Source organism: Spermophilus citellus (assembly GCF_964194105.1).
Source record: "Spermophilus citellus genome assembly, chromosome: 1".
NCBI lineage: Eukaryota > Metazoa > Chordata > Mammalia > Rodentia > Sciuridae > Spermophilus > Spermophilus citellus.
The window spans coordinates 159,129,048-159,153,156 of NC_138182.1; the positions used below are offsets into that span (position 1 = coordinate 159,129,048).

General features: G+C 36.3%; 1 protein-coding gene across 4 annotated transcripts in view; it reads left to right on the forward strand.

Moving 5' to 3' along the window:
- The window catches only part of DDX46 (DEAD-box helicase 46), a 63,759-nt gene extending 40,557 nt beyond the window's left edge, over positions 1-23,202 (forward strand). For 2 of the 4 annotated variants that reach the window (XM_081289476.1, XM_081289478.1), the window contains 8 exons: positions 105-298; positions 1,422-1,559; positions 1,826-1,975; positions 5,563-5,736; positions 7,431-7,649; positions 8,289-8,433; positions 19,493-19,566; positions 21,400-23,202. In XM_081289476.1, the coding sequence (XP_081145602.1) occupies positions 105-298; positions 1,422-1,559; positions 1,826-1,975; positions 5,563-5,736; positions 7,431-7,649; positions 8,289-8,433; positions 19,493-19,566; positions 21,400-21,447 (1,142 nt within the window). In that variant the 3' untranslated portion in view covers positions 21,448-23,202. Of the gene's footprint in view, positions 1-104; positions 299-1,421; positions 1,560-1,825; positions 1,976-5,562; positions 5,740-7,430; positions 7,650-8,288; positions 8,434-19,492; positions 19,567-21,399 lie in introns of all 4 variants that reach the window. The other 2 variants (XM_081289475.1, XM_081289477.1) reach the window with 1 other exon arrangement.
- Positions 23,203-24,109: the final 907 nt, after the last annotated feature.

The window sequence follows — 24,109 nt, forward strand, 5'->3', positions numbered from 1 at the left end:
GTAGGTGTGGATTTGTTTTTCCTCCACATTTAGATTCTTTCTCTGTCAAAGGGAATGGGAAATTTAATTTGAACATGTTTTATAGTTTTTCTCTTTACTTGCAGGTATTGATCAATATGACAGAGACAGTATTATAAATGACTTTAAGAATGGGACCTGCAAACTTCTTGTGGCTACCTCTGTTGCTGCCCGGGGTCTAGATGTGAAACATTTGATTCTTGTAGTAAATTACAGCTGCCCCAATCATTATGAGGATTATGTGCACCGAGCAGGACGGACTGGAAGAGCAGGCAATAAAGTAAAAAGAATTTTTAAATACTTGATTTCCTTTATGTTACAATATAGGCGCTTCTTTAGTGTTTTAAGGACTAACTAATAAGAGTTATAGGGACAATTTGAAAAACCTTTGATTATCAGGGTTATGTGGAATGGATGATGTTAATCATTTACACACACGCGCGCACACACACACACACACACACCCCTAAGTCTTATTGAAAGGATGCGCTATCTAGATATTGTTTAACAGTTGTGTCTCCTTTTAGATTTTTTGCCCTTGTCTAACAATTTGTATATACACATATACATGTAAGTACATAGGCTGGGATGTTTCGTGGCCTTTTTTTTTTTTTAAACATGAGATCATAAAATAGACCTACCCACATACACATCACACATAGATATATATGTTCACACCCCCCCCCCCTTTTTTTTTAAACTGGGCTAGGGATCAAATCCAATGCCTTCTGCATGTCAGGCAAGTGCTCTGCCACGGAGCTACATCTCCAGCCTTTTTAATTTTATTTTAATAGTATTTGGAGATAGCGTCTTGCTAAGTTGCTGAGGCTAGCTTCAAACATGCTGACTTTCTGCCTCAGCCTTTCTAGTTGCTGGGCTTACCAGAGTATGCTGCTGTGCCTACCCTCTTTTATTAGTCTTAAAGAAATATACAGAATGCTATATCCTAGGAAGTTAATATGTGTTAAAGTGGTATAGCAGGTAGTAAAAAGAAGATGATATTAAGCATAAAAGAGAAAAATTAATGAAATTAATATGGTAATGCAATTGTTTATTTGTGTCAAGTTTCATTTTTTTTAATTACAAAGAAATTAGATATTTTCTTGTTTTATGTATCTTTTTTGGGGTGGGGAGTGTTGAGCCTGGGACCTTGCACATTTTACACAAGTATTCTACCACTGAACCACATGCCAGGCTGCTTATTTTATTTTTAAATGTTGAAATTACATATTTTCCTTTGAACTATTTAAGAATTTAATAGGACTCTTTTGTGGCCTTTAAAGTTCTTTAGTGTTGGTGTCAGTCTCAAGAGGATTTATTAGGTGGATCATATTTAATTTACTTTTGATCTAAGTAGGATTTGTCTTATTAATATCTAATAATTTTACTTCATCATTCTTTAGGGATATGCCTATACTTTTATCACAGAAGATCAAGCTCGCTATGCTGGTGACATAATTAAAGCTCTTGAATTGTCAGGGACTGCAGTGCCTCCTGATCTAGAGAAACTTTGGAGTGATTTCAAAGATCAACAGAAAGCTGTGAGTTTTTTAACTTGTGTTTCTTTTATGCAAATCATAATGTGAATACTTGATACTTGGACATCTTGATGGACTGTTTTGATTTATTTCTTTAAAGAGGAAAAAGTAAAAACAGTTCTCTTTCTTTGCTTGAATTTAATGTTTTATAAAGTTCTGTAGAGTTCTTCATTTTTCTTACAGACTAGGTGAAGCATTTCTGTTAAATTTGCAGGTACCACTTTGGAAAATATTTAAAATCTCTAATTTAAAAAATTTTTCTTTGAAAGGAAGGAAAAATAATTAAAAAGAGTAGTGGGTTCTCTGGTAAGGGATTCAAATTTGATGAAACCGAACAAGCTTTGGCTAACGAGAGGAAGAAATTACAAAAAGCGGCTCTTGGTCTGCAAGATTCAGATGATGAGGATGCTGCGGTTGATGTAAGTATATTCTAAGTTTCACTAACATCAATTGAAGTAATTATCCCTTCTATGCTAGAGGGCTGACCATAGGCTTGTTGAGGGAACCAGTCCCTAGAAACCTTGGCATGTACCCTCCCAATATTATTTTCTCTTTGTGTATTTTTATTTACTTATTTTTCCCTTCTCAACAACAGTTTGTAGAAATATTTTCATTTTAGAAGTTTACTTATATTATTAGTGATGACTTCATAACATTATATGGATATTTCAGAATTGAATGAATTAAACACCTGTTTTTGAATGTATGGATTATTTTCATGTATTCACTATTTGGAATATAGCTATTATAAACTATATTTCATTGTTCATTCTTGTACATATAACTTTTGCACACCCACTAGATTACCTCTTGAGGATTAGTTAATCCTCCCGTACATTTAAAAATATTGTATTAGTATTGTTTTTTGTTGTTGTTACTGCTGCTATGTTGATACCGGGTCTCTTTCCTTGGGCTCATGTGATCCTTCTTCCTTGCCTCCTCAATAGCTGGGACTACAGGTCCATGCTACTGCACCCAGCTATCAATGTTTTTTATTCTTTTTAAATTGAGTAATTATCAAATAGCTTTATTAATAGTAATACTCAGAATTTATTGAGTGCTACTAAGTAGCACATGCTGTGCCAAGTGCTTTACCAGGGATGTTTCATTACTTCCTCACAGTTGGCATATAAAGTACATACTCAAAATATTTGCCATTTTATAATCGAGCAGACTGAGGCTTAGAAAGAAATAATAACCTTTTCAGGTTTACACAGCTAGTATTATTCTTATTAAAGCCTATATTCTTAGCAGGTTAAGGTTTTCAGAGTGTGGTTTTACAGCATTAGAAAAGAATTGTTACCATTATAATTTTGGAAAATCTGTCTAGTATATACAAATAATGCACGTCCAAGGATATGAAAAATTCTTTTTTTTTTTTTTCTTTTTCCTTTTTGAGTACCAGGGATTGAACTTGGGGCACTTGACCACTGAGCCTCATCCCTAGCCCTATTTTGTATTTTATTAAGGGTCTCACTGAGTTGCTTAGCCTCGCTAAATTGCTGAGGCTGGCTCTGAACTCTCGATCCTCCTGCCTCTGCCTCTGCCTCCCTCACTGCTGGGATTACAGGCATGTGCCACCACACCCAACCTGAAAAATTCTTAAGGAAGACCATTTAACTTTGGTTAAGCTAGAACATTTCCAGTACATTGATCATACCACAGTTTGTTTGTTTTTAAATTAGATTAAACCTTATTTTGCTTATGGGAATTAGGAATTCAATTTCATCTTTGCATTGAGGAAATGGAGGCTCTGTAAAAGTATTTGGGTAATCCCAGTGGCTTGGAAGGCTAAGGCAGGAGAATCGAAGGTTCTAAGCAAGCTTTAGCAAAAGGGAGGCACTAAGCAACTCAGTGAGATCCTGTCTCTAAATAAAATACAAAATAGGCCAGGTGCCCCTGAGTTCAAACCTCAGTACCAAAAAAAGAAGGTATTTGATCTAGATCTACACAGGGAAGTAAGCCTAACCAGGACCAGAGCCCAGCTCTCCCATTATCCCAAGGTCATTTCTTTTTAGTTTACCTACTATCTCAAAATTCAAAAAAATCCATTTTTAATTACCTATTACTGTGTAAGAAATCAATACAAAACTTAGCGGGTTAAAATAATAAGCAGTTATTATCTCATAGTTCCTGACAGGCAGGAATGGGTGTTTAGCCAACTACTTCTGGCTTGAACTTTCATGGGTTGCAGCCAGGTGGTTGGCCCAGTCCCCTGATGGTTTGACTGAGGCTTCTATGATAGCTCACTCACTTTGATATTTACAGGATGCCTTTGTTCTCTTCTCTGTCTGTGTGTCCTCGGGCAGCTGGCTTCCTCCATAGAGAATGATCCAAGAAAGAGGAGAGGAAGCTTTAGTGCCTTTTATGACTAGTCTTTGAAGCTACACACTGTCACTTCCATTTTCTTCTATTAGAAGTCACTGAGTTCATCTCACACTCAAGGGGAGGCTTTACTTCTTAAATAATTTGTAGCTGTATTTTCAGATCATCTCTTATTACTTTTTTATATTACTTTTTAACAGTTTTAAAAATCTTGTGATTAAATATTTGATTGTTTCTTTGGTCATTAAAGTAATGTAGAACTTAAGAGAAAAAAAGTGAGTAAAGCCCAAAATAAAATCATTCCTATTGATAAAAGACCATCCACATTCTCCATTCCTGATTTAACATATTTGTTTAGATTTTTATATCATATGTGCTGTTTAATTTAAAACAGCTTTACTAAGCCAAATGTTAGGTTTAAAACTAGTTGATAATTAAAATTTTTGCATAGATAATGAAAAGCTGTTGACTATTTCAGTAAAAGGGCTTTCTAAATTAACCTTATATATCTTTAACCTCAGAGAAACTTTTCTCTGCAGTTGAGATTGAGAAGATAAAGCCTTATTAATCTAACGTGGATTTATGAGAGGATTTGTGTTTCTAATCAGTGCCATCAGTCATTGTTGGGCAAAAGGCAGGCTTTTAAAAGAAGTGCAATAACCAAGCATGATGGCTGGTGCCTGTAGTCCCAGCAATTCAGGACTCCTAGGCATGTGGATCACTTGAGCCCATGAGTTGTAGCCCAGGCTGGACAACGACCCTGTCTCAAAGAGAAAAGAAAGTGCACTGCATGAGGGCTCATGTGAGTTCTGGAGCGCTGAGGCCTTCAGCACTGCTCTTAAACCTTTATGGGGAAAACAGTCTTTATTTCTTTTCTTCATTGATTCGGAAGAATAAAGCCCCTTTTTCTGATTGTGTTATCCAGTTATTAAAGCAAATCCAATTGCATTTTAGGTGTTAGGACTGGACACCTTGCCTGCAGAGCAAGTCATGACGTATTCTGAGAATTACTGACTATATTTTTACTTGTCTTCTGGATATGAGTTATAGCACTTCTTCTAGCCTCTTTGCATTAAAATTTGTCCTTAAGGTCTAAACCCTGGAATAACTCAGCTGCATCATAAGGACTATTTTGTATTGGCAGCACATGTTTCCTCATTTACTAGACTAAATGTTTTCTGGACTGCTTAGAAGTCTGATTAAATGGTTCATGCAGCATTCTCTCTCTCTCTCTCTCTCTCTCTCTCTCTCTCTCTCTCTCTCTCTCTCTCTCTCTCTCTCTCTCTCTCTCTCTCTCCTCTCTTTTTGGGGGTGGGGGAGAGGGTGGTGCTAGGGATTGAACCCTGGACCTTGTGCATGCCAGGCAAGCACTTTACCAACTGAGCTATATCCCCAGCCCTTGTATCTCTTCTTGCTTGCTTGCTTACTTACTGTATGTCTGTCTTTCACGATAGACAACATATTATTTAAATGAAATGTATCCCTTTAATAAATAGCTGCACAAGGCCATGGGTTCAATCCCCCAGCAACACCCTCACCCCCCCCCCATATATATATATATATATATATATATGTCTGATTTTATCTTTTTAGTGGAACAGTTTCTCACTCATTTTGTAGAAATTAAATTGGCATTTCTAATCTAGTTTTTACTAATCCTTCCTGTATTTCCTTGGTCTAGATTGATGAACAAATTGAAAGCATGTTTAATTCAAAGAAGAGAGTAAAGGATATGGCTGCTCCTGGAACATCTAGTGTTCCTGCTCCGACTGCAGGAAATGCTGAGAAATTAGAAATTGCTAAGAGATTGGCTCTTAGAATCAATGCTCAGAAGAATTTGGGCATCGAGTCTCAGGTATTAAGTAATTTGTTCCAAGTCTCAGTACTTTTGATTTAGATGCTTTTCAGGAATTATGCTGAGCATAAATGAACAAGTTTTCCTAGAAATTGAGTTTGTGAGAATACAGGGTTCTTTGATAATTGCATTTGGATGATGTTGCTAGTCTGATTAACTGAGCGACTTCATGCCTCTTCTGGAGTACCTGTTAGCCATAGATCATTTTTGTAGAGCAGATGAGCATGTTCTAAAAAATCCAAAATTCACGATTGAGAATGTTCAATGGTAAAGCACTTACTTAGCATTGCTCAAAGCCCTGAGTTAAATCACTAGCACTTTAAGAACAAAATGCTCTAAGATCTGAAACTTTTTGATCACCAACCTAATGTCCAAAAAGGTTTGGATTTTGTAGCATTTGGGATATCAAATTTTCCTATTAGCTATGTCTACCTTAAAGTCTGTGGATATTCTGAAATCCAGATAAAACTCTGAAATCTGAAATACTTCTTGTCCCAAGCATTTCATATAAGGGATATTCAGCCTGTACTAGATTTTGATTGGTCTTCCCCAAATCCAAGGCAGTTCTTTCTTTCTTTCTTTTTTTAAGAGAGAGAGAATTTTTATTTATTTTTTTTTAGAGAGAGAGAGAGAGAGAGAGAGAGAGAGAGAGAGAGAATTTTTAAAATTTATTTTTTAGTTCTCGGCGGACACAACATCTTTGTTGGTATGTGGTGCTGAGGATCAAACCCCGGCCGCACGCATGCCAGTCGAGCGCGCTACCGCTTGAGCCACATCCCCAGCCCGAGAGAGAATTTTTAATATTTATTTTTTAGTTTTCGGCGGACATAACATCTTTGTTTTGTATGTGGTGCTGAGGATCGAACCCGGGCTGCACGCATGCCAAGCAAGCGCGCTACCACTTGAGCCACATCCCCAGCCCAGTTTGTCTTTCTTAATCTGTTATTGACTGAGTCTTTTTTGGGCTGACAAATATTCCCTGAATAAGTAAGCATTGGGTTATGACTCAAACTAACATGTATTTAAATTGTGGAGAAATGTGTTCTTAAAATATTTAATGTGGCATCTTTTTCTTGGAAGCATTTAAGTTTTAATTAAGAGTAATTTTTCATAGCATTCCCAAAGAATGGCTTATTAATTTCAACAGTATTTTGAAGATATTGTGTAAGTCATTTACTGTAATTTATTGAATGTTTTTTGGGTCAGTGGGAAAGGAGAAACTCAGTGATGTTAGTGGTACACAGATTCTAATTCAAAGGAAATGTTTTTAGAAATACTGCATTGTATCTGCTCTCAAGAGTTAATGATCCACAGAATGTCTGAGATGTAATAGAAAATTGACTGTTTCTTCGTTTTCTCATCAATGATAAGGGAAATACATTAAACTACTAGTTATATATAGTGCTAAATTAAGCATATGAATAGGACAGTAATTAGAAAGTGTTTTTTTGTTTTGTTTTTGTTTTTGTTTTTGTTTTTGTTTTTTGGTTGGGGGGATAGTGCTGGGATCAAACCCAGGGCCTTGCACATGGTAGGCAAGCATTTGACCACTTAGCTATAATCCCAGCCCTCAAAAGATGATATTTTTCTTTATTTAAACAGATTAATGACTTTTCGGAGAATAATTTGTGGTGAGTTCTCTGGTTTTGTCTGTCCTCATTTGAGATTTGACTGTAGATCTTCTTTAACTACAGGATGTGATGCAACAAGCCACCAATGCAATCCTCAGAGGTGGCACCATTCTGGCTCCCACTGTGTCTGCAAAAACCATTGCAGAGCAACTTGCTGAAAAGATCAATGCCAAGCTCAATTATGTGCCTTTAGAAAAACAAGAAGAGGAGAGACAGGATGGTGGACAAAATGAGTCTTTTAAGAGATATGAGGAAGAATTGGAGATCAATGACTTCCCACAGGCAAGTAATAGGTCTAAATATTTTTTAAAATTTTCTTTTAAATTATTGATGGGCCTTTTATTTATTTATATGCAGTGTTCAGAATCAAACTCAGTGCCTCAGCATGCTAGGTTCCACCACTGAACCACAACCCCAGCCCTAAACATTTTTTTATGTTGTGAAGTAGAAACTCTTTGCTTCTTTAAGAACAGAAATCCTTCCTTAAAATGCATGAACAACTGGACCTGGTGACTCACAGCTATAACCCCAGTGGTTTGGGAGGCTGAGTGAGGACAGTTATTCAAAGTCAGCCTTAGCAACTCAGTCTTAAAGTTAAGAAAATTAAATAAAAAGGGCTGGGAATGTAGTTCATTGTCAAGGGTCCCTGGGTTCAATCCTCAATATTGCAAAATAAATTAAACGTGAACATTTTAATAGCTACTTTATTTTTTACCTAGAAGGGGAAGACAGCAATTGAAATTCATTTTTTTTTACAAATCTGTTCTAGATACGTTAGGATCCAAAGGAACTTATAATATGTACATGTATTATAATCCTAATATTGATGATAATATATTAGCCAATGTAATATGTGTCAGCATCCTGATTTATAAAATCCTTGTTATGAAGTGATTTTTTTTCCTTCCACCCTTCTTTTAGACGGCTAGGTGGAAAGTTACTTCAAAGGAAGCTCTACAGAGAATTAGTGAATATTCTGAAGCTGCAATTACAATAAGAGGAACATACTTCCCTCCTGGCAAAGAACCCAAGGAAGGAGAGCGGAAAATTTACTTGGCCATAGAAAGTATGTACTATTGGTTCTTTTTCAGGCTTGAGTTGGATCAAGGTTGACATAGATGTAATACACACAAGAGAATGTAAGGTCAGTTCTAGGAAGGACTGAAAAGAAGGAATACCTGAAAGAAAAAAATAGTTTCATATATTATTTGAGGTTTTTTTTTTACAAGTTTATAAATATACAAAGAATGATCTGTGTGTGGCTCACATTTGAAAATCATGCAAAAAAGAAGTATGCATTTTAAGGACTGACCCATTTATTCTTCATAGAGGTATAATATTCCAGCCAAAGTTTAGGTTAGAAAATAAATCAACTCTGTTAGTCCACTTAATGTTTAAGCCAGTGTTGCCTCTGAAGTTATACATAATTGAGTTCATTCATACCTTTAATAAAATGACAAATAGACAATTAATACCATACCCTAAAGGATATAAATAATAAAGAGCAATTAAGGTTGGTTTACAACCATATTTCATAGCATTCCTGAATGAATTCATTCCATTGGCAGTTTCCATCTTGATCCTCCCCCCCCGGGGGGGGGGCGCTATTCAGTTGCAACCTGATCTATTTTATTTAATCTGAACATCTTTGTAACAGACTTTAAAAATTTTTTTGTGGGGGATTTTTTTTTAGTTCATGTGCAAGAGAAGCAGAAAGAACTGGATTGTTAGATAAGTGGACCACTTGTGCTGGCTTCATGTCCATTGCATCACAGCATTGTTTTCAGTATAGAGCCCAGATTGCCAATTTGTTCTAAATGTCCCCCATTTAGAACTGGTTTTAAAATTTATCAACAGCCTTATGCTATTTAAGGCTTAAAGCTGAAATAATGTCTACTTAAGGTTTTAATCACTATTGCAACTTTTAAAATTAAGGTAAAATTCAAATTACATAGAACTTATCATTTTGACTGTTTTAAAATGTGCAATGTAGCCAGATATGGTGGCACATGGGTACAATCCCAGCTACTCTGTAGACTAAGGCAGAAGATCACAAGTTCAAGGACAGTCTGGGCAACTTAGCAAGATCTTGTATCAAAATAAAAAATAAAAAGAGCTAGGGATATATCTCTGGTGGAGCACTTGCCTAGCATGTGTGAGCCCCTTGGTACAGTCCCCGTGTCACAATGAATGAATTAATTAATTAATTAAATGAAAGAAACAATTCATTGGTTATTTAGTGCATTCATAAAACTTAACAAGATGAAATGAAAGCAATACTCAGAAATTTATTGCTATAAGTGCCTAAATTACAAAAGATCTTAGTTACTACCTTCTTTTGTGCTAGATAACCATTTTCTTGTGGGCTTTGTATGATGCTATGGCTCAAACCCAGGGCTTATGCATTAGGTGTCTACTGTTGAAGTACATCTTCAGGCTGGCCTCAAACTCCTGGGCTCAAGCAATTATTCTTCCATAGCATTCTTTTTTTTTTCTTCTTCTTTTTTTTTCTCTTCTCTTTATTTTTTTTCTTTCTTCCATAGCATTCTGAATATTTGTATCCCATGTTGTTTCTCTCTCTCTCTCAATATACATGAATATTTGTTGTTATTTGGTTATTTTTGTAGTGATAACCCTGGTTTACAGTTAACATCTTAATATATATCACAGTGTAATTGGATTAATACCAATTTAGTTTTTGTTGCTTTTTGTTTTGGATGCTGGGAATTGAACTCGGGGCCTTGTGTATGATAAGCACACCCAGTATCTCTGATTTTAGTTTTCATAGCAACAAAAACTTTGCTCCTATATAGTTCTGTCCCATTGCTTTTTTGTTGCTATTGTCACAAAGTACATCTTTATATATCCATTATAGTCCCTTCAAAATAAGATTTATAAGATTTATAATTATTATTTTATATAGTTGTCTTTTAAATCATACAGAAAATTATGAGAAGCTACAAACTAAAAAGAATACTAACTTATATTTACCTGTGTAGAAATTACCTTTACCAGTATTCTTTATTTCTTCATGTAGATTCAAATTACTGTCTAATGTCTTTTCACTTCAGTCTAGAGGTTTCTTCTAGGACAGGTCTACCAGTAATGAACTCTCCTGTTTATTTTAACTGAGAATGTCTCAATTTCACCTGTAAAAATAGTTTTTTTCTGCTTTCAGTTTTGATAATTGGTTGGTTTGTTTTTGAGAGGGGGTATGCTCTATTGCCTAGGCTGGCCTTGAACTCCCCAGTCCTCTTGCTTTATTCTCCTGGATAGCTGGGAATGCAGGTTTGTAACATTATGTTTAGCTACACCTTCATTTTGGAAGTATAGTATTCTGGATATAGAGTTTTTTTCTTTTAGCACTTTGTACATCATTCTCAGTCTTCTGACTTTCGTGATTTTTGACAGTTGTCTATCTTATTGAGGATCCCTTGTAGTGATGAGTTGCTTTTCCAGGATTCTTTCTTGTGTGTGTGTGTTGTTTTTTTGTTTTTGTTTTTAAATTTTTAATATTTATTTATTTATTTTTAGTTTTTGGCGGACACAACATCTTTGTTTGTATGTGGTGCTGAGGATCAAACCCAGGCCGCATGCATGCCAGGCGAGCGCGTTACCGCTTGAGCCACATCCCCAGCCCCTCTTGTGTGTGTTTTGTTTTGATTTATTTTTGTGGTACTGGAGATTGAACCCAGAGGTTCTCTATCACTGAGCTACCTTCCCAGCCCTTTTATTTTGTGACAGGATCTTGCTAAATTGCCCAGGCTGGTCTTGAATTTGCCATTCTCCTGCCTTAGCTTCCCAAGTAGCTGAGTTCACAGGCATCTGCTGCTGTTCTGGGCTTCTCATTATGTTTTGACACTTTGATTTTTTTGAGCATGTTCTACTTGGATTTGGGGTGGGGAGGGAAGTATTGAACCCAGGGAAACTTAGCCCCTAGTTTCTTCCCCAGCCTTTTTAAATTTTAAATTTTGAGGCAGGATCCCACTAAGTTGCCCAAGCTGGCGTGGAACTTGCAGTCCAGCTTTAGTCTCCTGAGTAGCTGAGATCAAAGCCATGTACCACCACACCTGGCTCTATGTTTTTTGTTTGTTTGTTTTAAAGATTTTTGAGAGGGCTGGGGAAGTAGCTCAGTGGTAGAAAACTTACCTAGCATGTATGAGGCCCTGGATTTAATCCTCAGTATTGAGAGTGGGGGGATAAAAGCTGGTTATGATGGCTCATACCTGTAATCCCGTTGATTCGGGAGGCTGAGGCAGAGGATTGCAAGTTCAAGGCCAGTCACTTTAAGGAAACTCTGTCTCAAAATATGGAGTTGGCAATGTAGCAGAGTGGTGAAGCACTTCTAGGTTTAAAAAAAAAAATGTTTAGATGTATAGATTTCATCAAAATTTTGTCATTTCTTTATATGTTCTTTCTGCTTCTTTTCCACTTCTCTGAAACTAGTTATGCCCGTGTTGGTACATTTGGTGGTGTCCCATGGTCTCTTAGGTTCTGGTCATTTTTCTTCATTCCTTTTAATTCTGTCTTCTAGACTCAATCTTGATTGACCTATCCTCAAATTTTATGATTCTTCTATTGGCTTAAATCTGCTGATGAGCAGTTTTTAGTCCATTTGTTGTACTTTTCAACCCCAGAATTTTTTGTGTGGGGGGGTTCCATATCTTCTCTCTTTTCTCTCTTGGGTGCTGGGAATTGAACCCAGAGCCTTGTGCATGTTAAGTGTACATTATTATCACTGAGCTATACTCCCAACCCTATTCTTTCTTTCTTTTAAAATTAGCCTGATATTCTTCAGTTCTATCTATTTGCCGGCAAATGCCATAATTTCATTCTTTATGGCTGAGTAATATTCCATTGTGTATATATACCATACCACATTTTCTTTATCCATTCATCTGTTGTAGGGTACCTAGGACTATTGTGAATTGAGTGGCTGTAAACATTGAAGTGGCTGTGTCACTATAGTATGCTGATTTTAAGTCCTTTGGGTGTATACTGAGGAGTGGGTAACTATTCATGTGGTGGTTCCATTCCAGGTTTTCTGAGGAATTTCCATACTGCTTTCCAGAGTAGTTGCACCAATTTGCAGTCCCACCAGCAATGTATGAGTGAACGTTTTTCCCCACATCCTCACCAACATTTATTGTTACTTGTTATAGTTTTAATTTGCATTTCTCTAATTGCTAGAAAAGTTGAACATTTTTTTCACATATTTGTATTTCTTCTTCTGTGAAGTGCTTGTTTAGCTCCTTTGCCCACTTATTGGGTTACTTTTTTTTTTGGATGTTAGGTTTTTTTGAGTTCTTTGCATATCCTGGAGATTAATGCTCTGAGTTACAGATGGCAAGGCTTTTTCCTATTCTAAAGTTCTCTCTTTGTGTTCTTTATTGTTTCCTTTGCTGTGAAGAAGCTTTGTAAATTTGATACCATCCCATATATTGACTCTTGATTTTACTTCTTATGCTTTAGGAGTCTTGTTGAGGAAATTGATTCCTAAGCCAACATTTTCTTCTGCTGGGCACAGGGTCTCTAGTCTAATGCCTAGGTCCTTGATCTACTTTGAGTTGAGTTTTGTGCAGGGTGAGAGATAGGGGTTAACTTTCATTCTACAACATATAGATTTCCATTTTTCCTAGAACCATTTGTTAAAGAGGCTATCTTTTTTCCAATGTATGTTTGTAGCACCTTTGTCTGTTGTGAGATACTATGGGTTTGTCTCTGTGTCTTCTATTCTGTTCCATTGGTCTTCATATCTGTTTTGGTGCCAATACCACGCTGTTTTTGTTACTGTAGCTCTGTAGTATAATTTAAGGTTTGGTATTGTGATGCCTCCTGCTTCACTTTTCTCACTAAGGAGTGCTTTTGCTATTCTGGGCCTCTTATTTTTCCAAATGAATTTCATGACTGCCTTTTCTATTTCTGTGAAGAACATCACTGGAATTTTAATAGGAATTCTTTTATATTTTTACATGGCCATTTTGACAATCTTAATTCTGCCTTTCCAAGAACATGGGTCTTCTTCAGTAGTTCTCATTGTAGAAGGCTTTTACAAACTCTTTTGTTAGATTGATTCCCAAGTATTTTATTTTTTTCTAGGCAATTTTGAATGGGATAGTTTTCCTGATTTTTCTTTCAGCTGATTTAACATTTTTATGTAGGAGTACAGTTGAGTTATGGGTGTTAATTTTATAACCTGCCACTTTGCTGAATTCGTTTATGAGTTCTAATAGCTTGCTGGTGGAGTTTTGGGGGACTTATATAGAATTGTGTTATTGGCAAATAGGAATAGTTTGAGCTCTTTTCCTATTTGTATCCCTTGAATTTCTTTCTTTTGTCTAATTGCCGGGCCAGCCCTATTATTTTCTAGCTCTTCATTATGATATTTGCTGTTTTGATAGATAGTATTTTCTTAGTTTTCTTTATTTTATTTTTTTTAATGGTGTTTTATTTTTGTTCTTTAGTTGTCGATGGACCTTTATTTTTATTTATTTTTTTGTGGTGCTGAGAATCGAACCTAGTGCCTCACACATGCTAGGCAAGCACTCTACCCATGAGCCCCAGCCCCAGCTGTGTTCTTTGTCGAAGGTTTCTTTTAGCTCTTTGAGCTGATAAAAGTTTAAAGTTTTTATTATTAATTTCTTTTTCTTTTTTCCCTCCTGTGAGTGGATCATACTTTTTTTTTGTTTGCATGCTGAGCTACAACTCCAGCCCTCCCAGCCCTTTTTTAAGGTTTCATTTTAAGTCATTTTAAGTCAGGGTCTCACTAAATTGCCTAGGCTGGCCTCATTTCTGAGATCCTCATGCCTCAGCCTCTGAAGTAGCTGGTATTACAGTTGTGCTCCACCATGAAGTCAGATTTTTATTTATTTTTTATTTTTTATTTTTTAAAGAGAGAGTGAGAGAGGAGAGGGAGAGAGAGAGAATTTTTAATATTTATTTTTTAGTACTCGGCGGACACAACATCTTTGTTGGTATGTGGTGCTGAGGATCGAACCCGGGCCGCACGCATGCAAGGCGAGCGCGCTACCGCTTGAGCCACATCCCCAGCCCAGATTTTTTTTTTAATATTTATTTTTTAGTTGTAGTTGGACACAACACCTTTATTTCACTTATTTATTTTTATGTGGTGCTGAGGATCTCGCACCAGGGTCTCGCACATGCAAGGCGAGCACTCTACCGCTGAGCCACAACCCCAGCCCAAGTCAGATTTTAAAATGGCATCATTTCATGTATTCTTTTTTTTTAATTTTTTAGTTGTAGATGGACACAGTATCTTTATTTTTATTTGTTTATTTTTATGTGGTACTGGGGATCGAACCCAGGGTCTCACGCATGCAAGGCAAGCACTCTACCACTGAGCTACAACCCCACCCATCATTTCATGTATTCTTAAAGAATTTCTGTCTGCCAGTGGCTCATTATTTTTCCAAATCATGTAACATTCTTCCTCAATGAGTGGCAAAATGGGGATTACTGGCATCTAGATGTTCAAGCAGAGAAAATAAAACTTACATCTCTCTGTGCTTGGAACTGGACAGGTTTGGGCTACTGTGTTCATTAGGCCATATAGGATGGAGAGACAATGATATGCAGAGGAATCTGATAGTGCAACCTCTGGTACACATGGAACCAGACCTTTATTCTCTGCTTGAATATCATGGTAATCATTAAGCAAAACCCATATTTTTAAATGTCTGCTTTAATAAAGAGGTAAATCAGAAAAGTGATTATTTGCTTTGAAAAGGGATCTTTTTGTGTGTGTGATTTATTAAAAATAGTTATCCTTGGGGCTGGGGATGTGGCTCAAGCGGTAGCGCGCTCACCTGGCATGCGTGCGGCCCGGGTTCGATCCTCAGCACCACATACCAACAAAGATGTTGTGTCCGCCGAGAACTAAAGAAAAATAAATATTAAAAATTCTCTCTCTCTCTCTCTCTCTCTCTCTCTCTCTCTCTCTCTCCTCTCTCACTCTCTCTTTTAAAAAAAAATAGTTATCCTTGTGTAATATAGTTTTATTTATATTATCATAGTTCAACTTACATATAACTTAATGAAAACACATCTCCTGTGCTATTAGTGGCCATAAAGTTAAATACCTACTACTGTATTCAGCCCACAGCTTCTGCTTGCTTTTCTTTCCACCTAGTTTGATCCTGGTCACTTCTCTCCACTATCAGCCACACTCAATAAATAACATCTAATTTTTATGATTATCTAGGCAATTTTTTTTCCCAGTAAAAGAGTAACCTCATCGAAAAGAAATCTTAGAGTATTCTAGAAACGTAATGATGCTGAATAAAAGCTGGGGATCGGTAATTAAATGGATCTAAAGCTTTTAGAATTTTTAGAGATAATTAGATTTTTTAAAGGATCATGTAGTTTTTGAAACTCCAGGCAAACTTAGCTAACAGGATGAAAGCAGGTGTTGCTAGTGTGGAAGGAGCCTAGTGTCATCTGTTTTTAGTTCTGTAATTGGAGGGACCCCACTGCCTGGCTCCTTGAAGGCTCTGTGTGGCTCAACAGCTCCAGGCCTCCCACTAGGCAGAGGGAAAGAGAACAGGAAGGACTTACATGCCTAAGTCAGCCTGTATAATTTATATAGCCTGTTGTATGACCCTCTCTTTTTACTAGTGGAGAATCCCTTAAAAGCAACCAGAGTTGTTTTAGGACCAATGAAAGGAAATGCCTCTTTCTCGTTGCTGCCTATAAACATGTGCAACCTATTACCAAGAGAAGTTACATAAGTCAAAAATTTAAATGTCCTCATTGTCAAGCTCTAGCTAAAGTAGGAAAGTTATGCTTCCAGTTGGATCTAGCTGAGCATGTGATTTCCTTCCCTCCTTCTTCTCTTTTTCCTTCTCTCTCTCTCTTTCTTCTTAAAATATTTTTAGTTGTAGATGGACACAATATTTTTATTTATTTATTTTTATGTGGTGCTGAAGATCGAACCCAGTACCCACACATACTAGGCAAGCGCTCTACCACTGAGCCACACCCCAATCCCTGATTTTTTTCTTGTTAAAATAACACAAGAATACCAACAATGAGCTTCCCAGCAACTCATGCCAAGCAACTTATTTTTCTTCCAAATTTTGTTTGGGGTGTAATTTTTTTTTTAAGGTGTTGAGGGACCTTTATTTCATTCAGTTATTTATATGTAGTGCTGAGAATTGAACACAGTACCTCACACATGTTAGGCAAGCGCTCTACCACTGAGCCACAACTCCAGCCCCTTGGTTGTAATTTTCGGTCTGACTTAGCTCTTGCTTTTACACTGCTCTCACCTTTATCCACTTTTCCTTTCTAACACTCTACCTTTCTTATATCTTTAAAAATGTTTGTAGGGGCTAGGGTTGTGGCTCAGTTGTAGAGCACGTGTGAGACACTGGGCTCTTTTTTTTAGAGAGAATTTTCATATTTTATTTTTAGTTATTGGCGGGCACAACATCTTTGTTTGTATGTGGTGCTGAGGATCGAACCCGGGCCGCACGCATGCCAGGCGAACGTCCTACCGCTTGAGCCACATCCCCAGCCCGAGACACTGGGTTCTATCCTCAGCACCATATAAAACTAAAGAAAAATAAAGGTATTGTGTCCATGTAAAACTAAAAAAAAAAAAAAAAAAAATTAATTTAACAAAATGTTGTGCTTAGTGGTGGTGGAAGGGCTTAAATATATTGCTATAACTTTACAGCCATCCCCTTTGCCCTTTGCTCTTTGTTAAACTGTTGCCACATCTTTCTCAGAAATGAAAGCAAATACAAAAAGAAAAAATGGAGGGAGACCTCATGGACCAGCAATGAATGCTTTTTTCAGCACCAGAGGGACACACGAGGGACACATCTTCAGGGGGAAAATGGCAGTGGGTTTTATAGGTCCTTAGCAGAGCCAGGTCATGGGAGGAATTAGTTACTTTTGGTGAGCACGACCAGGCCATGGGAGGTTTGTTGGTAGGGTTAATTTAGGGCCAGGCAGGAAGGCAGGTAGGGAAACACTAAGGAAGTTCTCTTCCTGGGGCCCATTGTTCATATCCTTCAAGAAAGTTAGTCCCTTCTAGTAAGGGAGGGTGGAGTGTGTGGAATTTATCTCATGTCTTATGAACTCTTTCCTTCAGAGAGAAAGAAGTAGCTCTCTGCAACTTGTCTGTTTATACTTTGACATTTCAGACTCTCTTCTATTTTGGTCCAGCTCTTTTCCTGTTGTAAATGTTCACTGTGCCTTGTACCTATACTTAGCTACTCTCTGAGTATGGTTCCCTGGCTTCAGATCCTACCCCACTTACCTTTGATGGCTTTCTAGACCTCATTTATATTTCCAGCCGTGTGTCCCATAACTTCAACTACAGCAGTTTCAAAATTAAATTTCATCCACTCGCTTTGCTAAAAACACCTTCTCTTCCTCCTGGATTCAGTATCTTCCTTACTGCTTCTAACTTCCTTACTTGCTAGTCAATTTCTAGTATCTAAACTTGTTCACTATTCACATCCACTCAGAAAAAAACATCTTGTCCATTCTCCCTCAGAAATGTACTTTCATGGTGGTGTGAATATAGTATTGTGAGAACACTGAGAGAAAGCACTGTACTTGGAGAAGTCTGGGAAAACTTCTTAGAAGTGAAATTTAAAGTTTTTCCAGGAGCCAAGAGCAGTGGCACACACCTGTAATCCCAGCTACTTAGGAGGCTGAGGCAGGAGGATCACAAGTTCAAGGCCAGCCTGGGCAACTTAGTGAAACCCTATCTCAAAATATAATTTAAAAAGGGCTGGTTGGGGCTGGGGTTGTGGCTCAGCAGTAGAGCACTCACCTAGCACTGGGTTTGATCCTCAGCACCACATAAAAACAAACAAAATAAAGGTGGGCTGGGGATGTGGCTCAAGTGGTAGCGCACTTGCCTGGCATGTGCGGGGTGCTCAGCACCACATAAAAATAAAATAAAGATGTTGTGTCCACCAAAAACTAAAAAATAAATATTAAAAAAAAATCCCCCCCTCCCAAATTTCACTCAAAAATAAATAAATAAATAAAGGTATGTGTCCAACTACAACTTTATAAATAAAGTGGGGAGCGGGGGAGCTGGTGATGTAGCTCAGCGGCAGAATACCATTTGGTTCCAACCCCAGCACCACAAAAAATGAGTGGGGGGGTTGTTCTGATAAATTGCTTCCTAATCATTCTGTTATAATGGCTTTACAAGTTTGTTTTTCTAGTAGTCTGCAAGATTGTAAAGGGCATGAATGGGTTCTTTGTATAATGAATCTCTTATAATATATCATGCATGGTGGGTGCTAAACATTTCTGGAATTAGTAACTGGATGAGTGTCTCCAGCCCCCTCATGCTTACAGTACCTTACAGTATTCTCTAATGCTCTTTTTTCTGACGATTCTACACTTCTCTTACTCTTCAATAATGAAGCCTGCTTTTCTTAATTCTGTACCATAACACATGTGGTTCCTTTTGTAAAATACTTTTATCATTCCCACAACCTGGATAGTCCTCTTTTATTCTTTGAGACTTTGTTCATCTGGGCATACCTGTAATCCCAGCGGTTGAAGAGGTTGAGGCCGGAGGATAACAAGTTCAAAGTCAGTCTTAGTGAGTCATTAGCAACTCTGCAAGACCCTGTCTCTAAATAAAATCTAAAAAAGGGCTGGGGATATGGCTTAGTGATTAAACGCCCCTGGGTTTAATCCTTGGTACCAAAAAATAATATACAGATGAACATTTTCCTCACACATTTGCAGACTCACAGGACACAAAAAAGGTCCTGTAAATATTTATTAAATGAACGAACCAAGGGAGTTGTATTTCCTCTTAGCTGTATTATCTTCTGGATATATTCCTAATCAGCTTTTCTTTGCTGTTTTTAATCAGTATACCAGAACTATTAATACTGCATGTATTGAGAACTCCCTTGGTCACATCTGAGAGTCTAAAAGTAATCAGAATAATAAGCAGTCATTATGTAACATGGGTGATATTCTACCAGCATTGAACAATTACCTTGGCAGGCAGTACAGTGTTCCTAAAAGTCACCTACTATATTTCCCTCTGAACCTCCATGACTTGCAAAATATCCAGTGTAGTTCTAGTAATATGAATGATATATTTTCTATTCAATTAGGTGCTAATGAACTGGCTGTGCAGAAAGCAAAGGCAGAAATCACCAGGCTCATAAAGGAAGAACTAATCCGACTGGTGAGTAAAAACTCTTCTCAGGGACTTGTTTTATTTTAATAAATTTTTTATAATAAATTATTGAGGCCCTGTGCTCAGTACCCAGTACCAAAAGTGTATATATGTTATTAAACTATAATACAAATAGAATCAAGTACATAAATCGTAATAGTTCAATGAATTTTTACAAAGTAGGCACTTTTATGTAATTACTTACCAAATCAAGAAATAAAGAACATTATCAGCATCTAGAAGCCTTGCCCATGACCCTTCTATTATTCATCCCCCTCAAATGTTATATTATAACTTTTAAATTAAATTATAGATTTATTTTGTATGTATTTGAATTTAAGATTAAGTGGATTCATATGCTAAGTACTCCTTTTGTATTATTATTATAATACAAAATACATTATTTTGAGGATATCAATTCATGTTATTATAGTAGTAGACTTTGGGATTATTTCAGTTTGGGGCTTTTATGAATAACACTTCTATAAATACTCCTATCCATGTCTCTTTGGTATACATTAATATGCTTTTTTTCTTGCATATATACTGTGGGGCAGAATTGCTGTTTATAAGATATGCAGATTTTAGCTTTTTAGTAGTATAACTCCACAGGAGTTAATCCAGTTTACTTTTCTTCCTGCAATGTATGAAAATTCCAGTTATTCTACATCTTTGCCAACATGTGGTTTTATCAGTGTTTTTCAACTTGGGCAACAATTTGATTTTGGAAGACAGCCCTTTACTAATTACCTTTCCAAAAGAGACAGATACATCCTTGTATCTTCAGTGCCAGTTAAAGCTTTTAAATTTTTTCTACAACACATATTTTGGGATAAGTTTTTTTTGTGTGTGTGTGTGTACCAAGGATTGAACCCAGGGGTGCTCAACCACTAAGCCACATTTCCAACCCTTTTTATTTAGGGATAAGAGACTCGCTAAGTTGCTGAAGTTGATTTTGAACTTGGATCCTCCTACTCTCAGCTGCTGAGAGTACAGACATGGGCCACTTCACTCAGCAGATAAGGGAACTTTTAACGGAAATCTTAGCCTTTCTCTTGAGGAGCCTGGTGTGGTAGTGCATACCTATAATCCCAGCAGTTCAGGAGGCCAACACAGTGAATTCCAAGCAAGCCTCAGCAATTTAGCGACCTAGTGAGACCCTGTCTCAAAATAAAAAAAAAATAAATAAAAAAGGGCCAGGATGTATCTTAAGTTAAGAGCCTTATGGTACCCAAAAAAACAAAACAACAACAACAAAAAAAAAAAAACAAAACAAAAAACAGTGATTTGAGAGCTTTTCTAAAATTCTACTTACAGAATGTTCTTTTAGGGGATCGAGGGCGTTCGACTATTTTCACCAACAACTGATAAAAACAGAACCATATATTTGCAGGTGCCATCACCATAAGTTGATTTAAAACATACTTGTCAGCCAGACACAGTAGTATACATGTACCCCTGTAATCCCAGCTACTGGGGAGACTGAGGCAGGAAGATTGCAAGTTTGATTTCAGCCTGAAAAACATAGTGAGACCCTTCCTTAAAGTAAAATTTTAAAATGCAGGGAGGGGGATATATCTTGGTGGTGAAGTGCTTGCCTAGCATGTTTAGGCCTTCAGTTCAATTCCCAGTACTGCAAATAATAATCATATATATATATAAATAGTTGTCAAGGAGTACTTGGATGAATAAAGAAAAATGATCAGTTTATTGAACAGTTTCTTCTACCTCAGTGCAATAATATTAACATTTTATTTTAAATATCTAATAGAGTTTTATGAGTTGATAAAGGAAATGATCTTTTTCTTTTTCTGACCATATATCTTTTATTTTCTATTGCAGCAAAATTCATACCAACCAACAAATAAAGGAAGATACAAAGTCTTATAAACATTTAGAAAACGCTTTTTACCTGTGCTGGTCTGTGATATATGTGGCAATTGTCTGAAGTTTACAATGTATTGTAAATTAAGATTTTTAAAATTCTGTCTTGCTGATTTTTTAAATATAAGAAACCAGTATTTGCTAAAGAAATCTTCTGTCAGTAAGTACCCCACAATTATTCAAATTACATTTAAGCAGGTCTGTTTTCAGAGTATGGTGTCTTTAATGTAAAACTTAGATGTCAATATTTTAAATATCTGGATAATATTCCAGAGGTTTGAAAAAATGGAAATATTGGGACTTTTTGTTGAAGGTATTAAAGCATACAAGTCACTAAGGGGCTACTCACCCTCTTTCAATGAAATTGTGATTATCTCCTGAGAAAAGGTAAAATCCTTTGTCAGCCCCTGCTCCCTTGAGTTTAAATCTTACTTGACTCACTGGAACAAATGAATTGGATTTAAAAATGTTAAAATAGAGATTTTACACAATTGGTTCAGAGTTTTTGTTTTAATTTTTATCATTATAAATTGGCAACAATTGGACTACTTGTAGTTTTTGTAAATTAAAGATTTGTAGTACAAGAATTTTTTGCATTTCTTTTCAGTGCAAAGAGTTTTAGTATTTACTCCTTTTAGGTTTAGTATTTACTCCTTTTAGGAAACCTCTGGCTCTATGCCTAGGTACTAAATCTTTTTCATCTTCAAAAGAAAGTGATTGTAGTCTATAAATATTCAATATGATTCATTTACCCACTGAAATTGTTTGTTTAGACATCCGTACATATGATATGTACAAATGCCCTACTACTTTTAATCTGATTTTCCTTCAGGATAATTGAGTAGGTGTTGAACTTTTTTTTTTTTCTTTAGGAATGTTAAAATATACCAGTACCAACTTTTAGATAGAATTTTGCATTTCTTGGTGAAATTTAGTGCATAAGGAATCAAAGATTATATTTTTGAGCCCTCAAGATTGAATTCCTAAATATTTTAATTTAAATGACTATAATTGGGTCATCTACTATTCTTTTCAAGATTCCTGGTATATTAGAATTTCATATTGTAGCTTCTTGAAAACAATTTTTTTCAGGAAGTAAATAGGTACATTTCTTAAATTAAGAGACAGAAAAGTTCTTTATTCTTGATTTACAGTTTTAGAAAAAAAATCAAAGCCTACTATAGTTAAAACATTTTAATATTACCTTCAGTGGCTTAAATGACAGGGAGTTGTAATCATTACTCCTTCAGTATAAAATTATGTGTACTAACAAGTAAGATATAATTGGGAAATATTCTGGGGACCCTCACACATCTACTTATTCTATTGAAGAAGAAAACAGACAAAACCCATGTAACAACAGAACCAAATAAACCATTTACTCTAAAATTCCAGGCATCATGGGCTCCTTTTTTCCCCCCTTGATAGTTTATTTATTTACTTATCTTCATCACCAGTGGTAGTTTATTTTGTCTGATAAAATGTGTCACAGTCCCACATTGGTGACAATTGGTGCTCCCTCCAACCTACTGGATCACTTTGAGATTCAGAGATTTACATTATTTTAGCATTTCCTTTATGTTTGTATGTCTAGTTGTAATGTGCCACTGATAGTATCTTGCTCTAAAATGAAACACTTCTGTTAGTACATTTTTTTAGTGTCAAGCTGACTGATTTTTAAAATTTGAATGATGTACAGACTTTAATTTGTTTTTTAATGCAACATCAATATTTGCTCATGAATAAAGTCAATTCAATCTACATTTTTCCAATATTATCTTTTCTTCCAGTGCTTTCTCTTCTACTGTTTCTCTAACTTTATTTATATTTGTAGACAATCAAGAGAACTATTATACTCAGTGTATCTTTATAAAAAATTTCTAACAGTTTACTATTCAAAATACTTAACAGTTCTAATTCTAAAAATTTCTTCCTGGGCTGGAGTTGTAGCTCAGTGGTAGAGCGCTTGCCTAGCATGTGTGAGGCACTGGGTTCATTTCTCAGTACCATATGTAAACAAATAAATGGATAAAGTTCCATCAACAACTAGACAAAAAAGAAGCTCTTGTTAAAAATTCCTCCTGAAGAAACCTATTAATCTTTGATATTCTTAGTATTTAGCATAAGACAAATATAGATGAATTCATAGTTTCATTTGCTAGTCAGAGTTTTACCACAGTGGGATCCCACAAATTGGAGGTTGGGCTGGGGGTGTAGTTCAGTGGTAGAGTGCTTGCTTAGTATGCACAAGGCCCTGGGTTTGATCCTCAGCACTGCAAAACAACAAATAAAAATGGAGGTATAGAATGAAAATGAAAGGACACTGGCAAAGCTCCCTCCAACTCCTTTTTTTTGGTACTGGGGGTTGAATCCAGGGGTGCTTAACTACCCTGCCTTATCCCCAGCCCTTTTTTATATTTTATTTACAGACAAAGTCTCATTAAGTTGCTTAGGACTTCCCTAAGTCTGGCTTTGTTGAGTCTGGCTTTGAACTCACAATCCTCCTATGATCCTCCTGCCTCATCCTCCTGAGCTGCTGGGATTACAGGTCTGTGACACGACACCCAGCTTTTTTCACACATTATTATTTTTTTAATATTTATTTTTTAGTCATAGGTGAACACAATATCTTTATTTTATTTTTATATGGTGCTAAGGATTGAACCCA